The sequence below is a fragment of the Aricia agestis genome, chromosome 15, assembly GCF_905147365.1.
Source record: "Aricia agestis chromosome 15, ilAriAges1.1, whole genome shotgun sequence".
NCBI classification, from domain to species: Eukaryota; Metazoa; Arthropoda; class Insecta; order Lepidoptera; family Lycaenidae; genus Aricia; species Aricia agestis.
The window spans coordinates 14,862,916-14,874,888 of record NC_056420.1 but is presented as its reverse complement, the minus strand read 5'-3'; the positions used below and the strand labels follow the sequence as shown (position 1 = coordinate 14,874,888).

Below are 11,973 nucleotides of genomic sequence, written 5' to 3'. Positions count from 1 at the left end.
GCTCTTTGTAATCTAAATTTAAATTCTAAAGGGTAATTATCATGATTATATAAAATATCAACATTATTTGTTAAACTAGTGGGTATGCGACATACTTGACCAAATACTAACTCAAATGGTGTATACTGTGTCTCAGTGTGCACAGTAGTGTTGTATGAAAAACACCAAAACTGTACCCAAGAGCCCCATGAAGATGGCTGATTATTAGTTTGTATTCGCAAGTATGCGCCTAACATTTTATGACTATTTTCTAACGCACCTATGCTCTCATGATGGTATGCAGTAGACATTAATTGTTTAATATTTAAAATTTTCAAAAGTTCTTGCATTGTGCTCGATATAAATTCTGTACCTCTATCTGTAGCAATTTCATATGGAATTCCGTAACGTAAAATAAAATTTTCTGCAAAAGCTCTGGCTACTTCTCTGGTAGACTTATTTTTCAATGGATACGCTTCCACGTATTTAGTTAATTCACATTGTAAAGTTAAAATATAAGTGTTATTGTCATCATCCCTATCAAGAGGTCCTACTAAATCTAAATAAACTTTTTCAAAAGATGACTTCGCTGTCGAAGTTAATGTTAAAGGTTCTTTAATAAACTTTGTATACTTCTGTGACTGACATTTCTTACATTTTTCCACATATTTTTTAACATCATTTTCAATACTTGACCAATAATAATACTTTTTTATATTATTCACCATTCTTCGTAAACCCGCGTGACCACTTGTAGGTAATAAATGAAATTCATTCAGTATCACCTTTTTTTGATCACTATCATCAATCCTACATACATCTCGTAGAATACAAAATTTTGGTCCTTTATAAACTTTATTACTTTTCATGTAACTAGCTAGCCATTCAATTAAATCCTTATTTAAATCATTCTTTATCATTACTACTTCATCTATGTTATAATTTTCACATAACTTTACCAATTCTTTCAACAATTCATCTCGTGATATTGTCGACAAAGAGCTTTGGCTTATGAATAACAAATTCAACTTTCTCAAAAATAATATCATTTTCTTACTCGAGTAAATAATCTCATCTTTATATCTTTTCAAATATTTTCGTACGTCTCTATCCGAAAAAATCACGAATTCGTAGTCATTGTCACGTTTCTTGAGAACTTCAACGAGTTTAGGTTGATCAGGCCTAACGCTCTTTGAATTCTTTGAGTCTAATTCCGGCTTACTTTCATTCTGATTCGTACGTCTCGCTTGCGCTCTCGTCATAACACACACAATTTTTTCATGCATCTCTTTCAAATCTTTTATTGACACATTCACTCTGGACAATGCATCTGCAGCTACATTCTCCTTACCTCTTACATACTCAACGTCAAAATCATATTCTTCTAAACATAGTCTGAATTTAGTCAATCTGCTAGATGGATCTCTCATATTGAATAAATAAATTAATGGTTTATGGTCCGTTTTCACTGTAAACTTTCTTCCAAATAAATAAGGACGAAAATATTTTATTGACCAGACTATTGCTAATAATTCTTTTTCTATAATTGGGTAATTTAATTCACTTTTATTCAAACTTCTGCTAGCATATGCAACCGGTTTACCGTTCGAATTGCATAATACACTACCTATAGCAAATCCTGAACTATCTGTTTGTAGGATAAACTTATTTTGTTGTGAAAAATCTGGATAATCTAATACAGGTGGATTGGACAAAGAGTTTTTTAAAATTTTGAATGAATTTTCGCAATCTTCTGACCATTCAAATTTAATTCCTTTTCGACATAATTTATTTAATGGAATTGCTATTTCTGCAAAATTACGAATAAACTTACGATAATAATTAGCAAAAGCTACGAATCTCTTAACCTCATCAACATTACATGGTCTAGGAAATTTTTTTATTACACTAGTTTTATTTGGGTCTGGTAAAATACCATCGGAAGATATGACATGTCCTAAATACAATATTTGTCTTTTTAAAAATTCACACTTTTCAGGATTAAGTTTTAAATTCGTACTTCTCAACCTAGAAAACACTGAAATTAAATTAGCATTATGTTCATGAATATTTCTACCCCAAATAACTAAATCGTCTTGATAAATCAAACATTTTTGGAAATTAAGACCAGACATCGCTACGGTCATCAATCTACTAAAAGCTGCGGGACTAATTTTTAATCCCATCGGTAAACGACACATTTGGTATTGTCCCTTGTCAGTAGTGAAAGCTGTATATTTTCTTGAGTCTTCATCAAGTTCACACTGATAATAACCTTGTGAAAGGTCACAGTGACTATAATACATAGCACCCGATAAAGAGTCTAAGATTTCATTAATATTAGGTAACGGAAACTTGTCATCGGTAATACATTCATTCAACTGCCTATAATCTACTACTACACGCCATTTACGCTCACCAGATCTATCAACTTTTTTCGGTACGAGAATCAGAGGACTAGACCAGTCGCTACTAGTCTCCTCGATAATATTATTTTGTAACATTTCTCCTACTTGCCTATTAACTTCTTCCTTTTGAGCGAATGGTATTCGATATTGCTTCCTATAAACTGGGGCAACATTTTCTTTTAAGGTAATTTTTTGTTTATATACATTAGTGCACGTTAATTTATCGCCAGGTAAATAAAAGACATCAGCAAACTTTGCACATATTTGTTCTATGGCAAGTTGCTCTTCTTCATTTAAATAATCAAGCTTCAACATCGTAAATAATTTCTTAATACGTTCTACAGATATATTAGAATCGTCAAAATTACAATAATTATAATTATCTAACCTATCAATATCAATATCCGATAAATTTAAATCAACCTCTTCATCCGTTGTATTCAAAATACGAACTGGAATTTTTCCATTTTTGGGAGTAGTTACAACACTCGCCATAAAAATACCCTCTTTTAATTGCTTAGGTAACACCACACAATCATAATTCACTTTAACTGGAATATACTTTATCATTTCGCAACGCGGCGATATTTTCATAGAGTAAGAATACTCGTAAAATTGTAAAGGTATAAGTACACCTTCGTTGTAACTTAAACTTAAACTAACAGTATTATTACCGTAATTAATAACACCTGAATATTTTTTCAAAAAATCCTGTCCTAAAATACCTATAGCACTACATGGTAAATTACGAAATATAAAAAATTTATGTCTAAAAATAGAATTATTATACTCCAAATCTAAGTAAACAAAACCTTCAGCATTTAAACTACCACCTATTCCATTGACACTAACGTCACAATTATATATTGTATAATTATTATTATTCTTCCTTAAAAATTCTAACTTAATAGCAGATAAAGAGGCCCCTGTATCAACTAAACATTCTATACTATTTATTCCTACAGTTAACTTAACATAATTAATGCTATCGCATGTCAAAATTGAAGGGTTATTAACGAAAAAATTTTGATTCACTCTGTTTATTAGTTGAAGAGGAATCTAAACTTGAATTATTTTCTACAAAATAATTAATCGGCCTTGAGTTATTATGCCTTCTATTATTATATTGCGAGCCACGGCCGCGAATTTGCTGACCGTACCTTCCCCGGTAAGACGAATGTGGTCTATAATTATTGCCATTTAATGTATTATGCTTAAAATTATTATTTTTATTTGTATTAAAATAACTGTTATTATGCATAGGTCTAGGAAGATAATATTGAAAACGATTATAATTATTTCGACCTCTAAATGAATTATAATTCCTAGATTTCGAGTAGGATGCGATCTGTTCTGGGCGAGAACTAGTCTCGTCTTCAGCTGCGCGAATGGCATCCTTTAACTGAGAAAAATTTCGGGCCGCAATAATTGTTCCTAACCGTTGGCTTTGCAACCCGTCCGAAAAACGTTTTATTGCATTTTTCTCGTTCACGGGCCGCAGTATTTTGTACGCATCAGGGTCATTGTTAGCTTGAGAAATAGTAAGGTCAACAAAAAGTCGCTCAATTTCGTTACCAAACTCTTTGATCGATTTGTTCCCTTGCCTGGCACTTTGTAATTGGGCTTGCAGAGATGTGTCTGACTTGATTGTCAGTAAACTAGAACGCATATCTTTTAGCAAAGAATTTATATCGGCATATTCCGTCCTAAGTCTCATTTTGGCACTATCTGAAATACGCGTTTTTAAGATGAAATTAATGAGTAACTGCTTACCATCATTAGAAATCATAGAACTATATAATTCTATAGCATCAATAAGCTCTCGAGTGACGGACTCGTCACCATTCATCTTCGGTAATAGGCTTACCGCCGTTTTCAAGCAAAAATTTTCCGACATTTTTTCGAGAATCTTATAACTTAAAATCTTAGAATAAACTTTTCTTATATTTATACAAATACCTAAAATTTCTTTAGATACAGACGAAGGCAAAAGTTGCACACATTCCTCAAACTTATTATTAAGCGAATTGGCTTCATTTATTTTTAATTCATAAGTGGGTCCCGTACGTCTTTTTGGTCCCAATTTGCAAATATATTCCTTAATTTCATCTAATTTAATGTATAATTCTAATAATTTGTCCTCCATTTAGCAAAGACAAAACATTATTTTATTAATTTTATTTTATAATTAATCAATTTATCGGTACAAAACCCATCGATACATTTATTTAGTGTTGATATTAACTTATTAGTTAAGAGTTAGAACTTATTACTTATTAAGAATTATTTATCACCAAACTTTCTTATAACTTACAACAAAAAAAAATCTAAAAAAAACTAAGAAAATAATATTAAGTACATTATAATTTAATGCGGAACCCTAAATAACGTTTCCGTAGAATACGAAAGTCATATTGCACTGACGCGGCAAAATATCGCTCCGATCGGGGTCATGCGCACATTTATGGACACTTAATTACAGAGTTTTAATAATTACTCATCATCATCACTACACTATGATATCACTCACTTGATTTTCGATGCTGTATACATATTATACCGATGAATCCGCTGCGAAGGCTGGGTTTTGGGCTCCTTGAACGAGCCGACGGACCGTCTGCTTCCTTAGCTCCTCGCGCATCCAGCTACGGTGGCACCTCCGGTACAAATATATACCAGCAACAAAAAAAGACAAAAAAATGAGGCCTAAGATGATGCTCATTACCACGTTGTTCGACTTCAGAGTCTCGTGGACCTGATCAAGCTGCGCATTGTTGTTACCTCCCGAGGCGGTCTGGGCAATGATGACTTCCTCTTTGCTTTGGGATTTACCCATAATTGTCTTCTTGTTAAAAGAAAGTAAAGATACGGCTCACCAGCTGGAACAGCAGCTCGAAGGCAGAGGCAGGCTCAGTCGCAGTTGCAGGGTCGCCATGAGATGTGCGAGGCTTGGGAGTCCAATCAAAAATGTATTGTCTGTGCGAATGCCATTTATTGAATGCCCTCAATTATAATTTATTACTTACTATTGCTAATACACAATACAGTCAGCAGTAATATAAAGGAGCTTACACACTACAGCTTCACATTAAAAATTAGTGAAGTATCATCAGCAAAAAGTACTATCTCATGCTTATCTTGTTCCTTGTGGAACACCTAGCTTTATTTTACTACCATTAAACCTTTTAGAATTAACTTCAACTCTTTGCGTTCTATTTGCAAGGTAAGAACTTAACAGTTTTAGGACTGTGTCCCTTATACCATAATGATACAATTTTCTGATTAATGTAGCATGTTCGACACAAAATGCTTTGGATAGGTCGCAGAAGATACCGAGTGCATCCTGCGACCCCTCCCAAGCTTCAAATATACTACATAGAAGACTTTTATTACTAACTAAGCTGTCCCGGTGAACTTCGTGTCACTTTAAAACCTTCCCTGGACTTCTCCGAATATTTTAAGACTAAAATCAGCCCAATCCGTTCAGCCGTTTTCGAGTTTTAGCGCGACTAACACATTTAAGAGTCCACACCGCCCTTTTTTCCATACAAACGTTGTCCCCTTTTTCCTCCCTGGATAATGCTAGTAGAGTTATAATTTTTTTTCCTGAATATCTACGGCCACTAATACAATGTCCCTATGTTTTCATTTTTTTCATAATTTAATTATTAAGATGAAGTGGTAGGGTGCGCATCGCGTTTCTGAGGGGGTGAGGTATGAAGCGTGGCGGGAGCATGCGCGGGGCAACCATCTTCCGCCCCGCGCTTTCTATGCGCACGCCTTTTTTTTTTTTTTTTGCGCCGAGAAAATGCTTTTAAGCATCTTGCGGGGGATGGGGTCCTATCCGCGCCTGGTAGTAGGTGCGTAGCGTAGAGGCAGCGGCGACCGGGCATGCGAGTTCAATATTTTACCCTCTTATTATCTTGTTTTAGACAAAATTTTTCCTTAGTAGGCATAAATGAGAATAAGGGTCGTCGCACACTTGACCGGGTATAGTTTTTTTTTTTTTTTAATTAAATAAGGGGGCAAACGAGCAAACGGGTCACCTGATGGTAAGCAACTACCGTCGCCCATGGACACTCACAACATCAGAAGAGCTGCAGGTGCGTTGCCGGCCTTTTAAGAGGGAATACGCTCTTTTCTTGAAGGTTTGCAGGTCGTATAGGTAAGGAAATACTGCTGGTGACAGTTCATTCCAGAGTTTTACAGTGCGCGGCAGAAAGTTATGCGAAAAACGCACTGTGGAAGACTGCCACTCATCAAGGTGATGAGGATGGTATGTTTTTCGCGTGGGACGATGGCGAAAAGTTGCAGGTGGTATGATTCCGAACAATTCCTCAGAGCACTCCCCGTGATACAACCGATAGAGGATGCAGAGTGAAGCTACATCTCGGCGTAATTCCAAGGGGTCCAAGCTGTTTGAAACACTTTTACTTGTTATTGGTATTATATTGTTTTTGAAAAAAAAATTCCTTAGTTGGTATTGTATGAATAGAAATAAGGGTCACCGTACACTTGACCGGGTATCGGTATCGGTATTATCTTGTTTGAAACACTTTTTAACCTCAGTAGGTATGAATGAGTAAAAATGAGAATAAAGTTTGATGTACACACTTATCGGTTGATTGTACAAGAGAATACCGATACTTACTTCATTAGTTACCGATTCCAAATTGTCTCGAATGCTTCCGTACGCTCACAGATGCTCTTTAGTGCTGGGCCCAGACCCGTAGCCGTAGCCCATACCTATCCCTAATTCCCGACTTAAAGTCTATGCTAGTATGTATAGGCCGCGCATTGAACGTGAGTAAACTAATCCCTGGCTAACTTCAGGCAGATTCTTTTTACAAACAAACAAACATAAATAAATGAATGAATGATATTCAAGTACAAGCCTACTTGACATACGTTATGAGATATTATGTCATATTTATTAGGTTATTATGTCAGAGTATACAATAGTCAATTTATTTATAAAAATATAAACATTCCACGTATTTGTCGCGAGTCTAGTAAATGACTGTTGTTGCATTTAAATAATGATTCATGATCCATTTCTTTCAATTGCTTGAAAAAATAACCGATGTCCACGATTCTCCTGCCACTGCATACTTCAAATTTTTGTCCCTCCTCAGGAAGTATGACAAAATCATCGTCAAAATTATCCGTGGACCTGAAAGGTAAATTCACCCTATATATTTTAAATAAGTCAACAATAAAATATTATTGACTTGAGCATTTATATCTAGCTATTTTAATAATTATTAGTAAGACTAAATTGAACGTACAACACATACAATAAACTCCCACCTTTATCCCGTCGGGTTAGGCAAAGGATTCAAGGAATAACTACCGATATTTATAATATAAACAGGCTTTGACACTCACTCCAGAGGAGTTGCTGGACGTAAGGCATTTGAAATGGATGATAGTAGGTACTCAGGATCAGGATGAAGTTCCATTGGTGTTGTTTGGTCAGGTAATGTTTGATTTCTGCAATGTAAGTACATAAAGTCATCATTTATTTTAGTTAGCATCATAATATAATACATAATACCATTATTTATTTTAGCCATTGAAGCCTAGATTCATGAATTTATTGTAGTTTGTTGTGTACAATTTTCCGACGTTTCGGGTTCTTTGCAGACCCCATGGTCGCGGTAGTTCTGCAAAGTACCCGAAACGTCGGAAAATTGTAAAATGTTAAAATAAACGAGTAAATATCCGTGTAAAATATAGTAATAAAACATAATATTATCTCACCATCGACACCTATACTCATGCATTCTATGTTTTGATAAATGAGTTATTCTTACCCTGTTGAATGTATGCTAGACGTGGATGGAACTTGAACATGGTCCTCTGAACTCATTTTTGTAATTGCTCTGTTCCGCTCGCAAGACGTGGATGGCATTAGGTTAGCATACTCGGGAGTAAGTTCCATTGGTGTTGTAAACGTTGTAATCAATATTATAAACGTTGTAATCAATGTTTTCTTTCTTTGTATATAATTATTATTATTTATTTATACACTATTTTTATTTGAATTTATTCGCCGTCGACACCTATATTAATACATAATAAATTATGTGTAAGTCTCACCCTTCTAAAACTTGAACAGAATTATCTGAACATTTTTTTTTAATATTTTGTTGCACAACCATAGCTCGATATCTGTAAGAAACATAATAACATTCTTCTTCATTCTATCTCTTCGGTCTTCAAAAGCAAAAGACAAAGCAAAATACACATTACCATCCTATTTGTTAGGAGTCCCTAAATACTCATTCATACCTACTAAGGAAACAATTGTGTCAAAAAAATATTATAAGTACCGATACCCAGTCACGTGTACGGTGACCCTTATTTCTACTCATTCATACCTACTGAGGAAAAAAATAGTCTAAAACAAGATAATACCGATACCGATACCAGATCAAGTGTGCGGTGATGCTTATTCTTATTTCTACTAATTCATGCCTACAGAGGAAAAGAATAGTCAAAACAAGATACCCAATACCCATACCGGTACCCGGTCAAATATGCGGTGACCCTTATTCTTATGCCTACTGAGGAAAAAAATAACGTCAAAAAAAAAGATAATACCGATACTCAGTCAAGTGTACGGTGACCCTTATTTCTACTCATTCATACCTACTGAGGAAAAAAATAGTCTAAAACAAGATAATACCGATACCGATACCAGATCAAGTGTGCGGTGATGCTTATTCTTATTTCTACTAATTCATGCCTACAGAGGAAAAGAATAGTCAAAACAAGATACCCAATACCCATACCGGTACCCGGTCAAATATGCGGTGACCCTTATTCTTATGCCTACTGAGGAAAAAAATAACGTCAAAAAAAAAGATAATACCGATACTCAGTCAAGTGTACGGTGACCCTTATTTCTACTCATTCGTATCTAATGAGGAAAAAAACTAACTAAAAAAAGATAATACTGATAAGTGCTCTGTTATTTTGAGTTATTCTTCTTTTCCGCAAAAGGGATATTTTTTTTCCTCTGCAGTTTTTATTTCCCATTTTCACATCAAAGTCTCGTAAAGAGCGGGTCGACGAGTAGTACGTGTCTGCTTGCGACGAGGCTCCGCGGCCGACTGAATCGCCACCCCGCATCCCCGCCGCGCTCATACAGTGCGAGCGTTATAGGTATTATTTTAATTTGAATGACTAACTATCATTTTAGTGAAAACCATAAATACTACCTTATGGGATTTGATAAAAGGTTTATGAAAACATAATTTTTTTACTAGAATTGTATCTAAATTCGCCGTAAAATCGAAAAATTGCAATAAAATGGCAATTTATGATGATTTTCACGATTTTTTTTTATCGAGGCAAATTACTATAATCGTGTTTCGAAGAATATAACGTTATTAGGCATATCTTCACCCTGACGCCGGTATGAATAACATTGTATGAATTTTAGCGGTTGATATCTAAAAACAGGTTCAAAGATACCCTAGATCGCGATATTATACGCTTCTGGCCCTACCACTTCATCTTAAATAAGATATGGACGTTCAAAAACCCAAAAAATGGCCAGATTTTCCGCTGTGTTCAAACGTCCAGAAAACAGATTTGACTAGATTATACAAAAAAAAGCAAAACATAGGAACACAGCTCAAGCCTTTCTTTAATCTTTAGTGAAAAAAGTACTTAAATCGGTTAAGTTTTGGAGAAGGAATCAGGGGACAACGAATCGTTGATTTTCTAGATTTTCTGCAGTTGTCTCTATCGCATTCTGCGGTATAGGCTTGAGGTAAGGGAGACAGCTATAGATATTACACGTACTTTTTATTCATTTCTCTAGCCCCTGGTGTATCCTCTTAAAAATCCATTTTTATATATAAGATATATGTTATTATGTATGTAGTATGAACAATTTTTATTACTCATATATGTTTCTCTAATGTAGTGCTACAAAATAGTCATGGTTTAATCCCTGGCCGCTGGAAAAAAAAAGACGCCACAGGTCCATACAAAGTTACCCAATGCCCTTTGTACTTTCTTTTAAAGTTATTTGAAAAAATACTAAAAATAAAAATACGAAAATTGTCGTCTTTTAATTATTTATATAAGTAGCTAGAAATTAACGGCCGTTCCCAATATTTGATCTATCTCTGGTTTTGCCCTACTAGAGATAGGAATAGCTCACATTAGACATTAGAGACATATATTTTATGTCAATTCAATGTTAGCTGCGATCGGTTGTATGTCAAACCAGAGATAGATTGAATATTGGGAACGGCCGTAAGTAAGTAAAAATCCTCTAGGGGTGGATTGGGGTTCCCAACCTTTTTTAGCCCACAGCGCAGTAACAAATTCTATATTATGTCACGGCGCCCTACCTATCCAATATTTTATATTTTCTTCTACGGCCCTACCCTAGCCTAGCTAAAAGCTAAAAGTGGCCGTTCCTAATATCTGATCTATCTCTGGTTTTGCCCTACTAGAGATAGGAATAGCTCACATTAGACATTAGAGACATATATTGTATGTCAATTGTGAGCTATTGCTATCTCTAGTAGGGCAAAACCAGAGATAGATAAAATATTGGGAATGGCCGTAAATAAATAGACCGTATCTTTAATGATAATATTTGTGGTTTCAGATAATCATGAAGGATCTACTCACGGCGCTCTTCTTTACTTTCTACGACGCACCAGGTCCAGGGCTTCAAATACCGGTATTTTTTCATAACGTTACTGCTTCAAGGGCATAGATAGCGGTATGAAAATTTACTCGATACTAGAAATAACGGTAAAAATTGGAATTAATACCGGTAAATGTTATAACGGTAAATAGGATTTATAACGGTAAAAATATGTTCTTTGATATATATACGTTACAACTGGTTTGTGAGATCCACGGCGGGCAGCCGCGGACATGCCGCGCTGCCAGAGCCCGCCGGGGACCTGCGGCGCGGTCTTTTTGCCCTTGGTGTGCGTTGGTAACACATATTGTAGGATTCCCTTTGTGCTATCGTTCGCGGCGAAATTGACCGGTCCGCCCCGCCGCGTCGTGTGCAAAGCGCCTCTGATCCGACGGGCTACGCTCCTTAAAATATTCTCCGTGTCATAATACCTACATATTTTGTAAATGCTATCCAGTGGCGGATTTACCAATAGGCTAAGTAGGCTGGAGCCTAGGGCCGCAGATTTAGAGGGGCGGCAAATTTAGCCCCATTTTTTTACCTTACAGAAATAAAAAATTCCACTAAAACATTTTTTGTAAAATATTGCCGAGACGACCACATATTAGGTTTACGGTTTACCCTGTAAAAAAGATGTGAGATCTCATGTAGAGCCAAGCTTCTGTATCTACACGACCTAACTCTACTGACCCTAACTTAAACAAATTCTACATACAAGTAAATGTATGGCTTCGCCGTTTCGCAACCGCACAGGGTGAAACCTTGTGTGGTGGTCTCAGCAAAATTTTTCAAAAAATGTTTTTGGTGAGATATAATTGTGAACTAAACTAACGTAATGAATTTCAAAGGTCAGCTATAGGGGTGGCAAAAATCACTCACTCGGCGAAACATAGCGCAAGCGCTGTTTCA

At 35.5% G+C, this 11,973-nt stretch overlaps 1 protein-coding gene and 1 long non-coding RNA gene across 2 annotated transcripts; both read right to left on the bottom strand.

The window, feature by feature from the left end:
* Nucleotides 1-3,112: 3,112 nt before the first annotated feature.
* Nucleotides 3,113-4,567, bottom strand: LOC121734486. Its single transcript, XM_042125099.1, has 2 exons — nucleotides 3,636-4,567; nucleotides 3,113-3,120 (listed from the first exon to the last, which is right to left on the bottom strand). Exons 1-2 carry the CDS (start codon nucleotides 4,531-4,533, stop codon nucleotides 3,113-3,115), a joined length of 906 nt encoding a protein of 301 aa, XP_041981033.1. The 5' UTR covers nucleotides 4,534-4,567.
* Nucleotides 4,568-7,501: 2,934 nt separating this feature from the next.
* On the bottom strand, nucleotides 7,502-8,371 carry LOC121734241. Its single transcript, XR_006036684.1, has 3 exons — nucleotides 8,204-8,371; nucleotides 7,776-7,880; nucleotides 7,502-7,560 (listed from the first exon to the last, which is right to left on the bottom strand). It is a non-coding gene; the product is annotated as an uncharacterized LOC121734241 (long non-coding RNA).
* Between the last annotated feature and the right edge of the window lie 3,602 nt (nucleotides 8,372-11,973).

Coding starts and splice junctions, on each gene's coding strand:
- LOC121734486 (XM_042125099.1), bottom strand. CDS start 4,533: ATGGAGGACAAATTATTAGAATTATACATTAAATTAGATGAAATTAAG.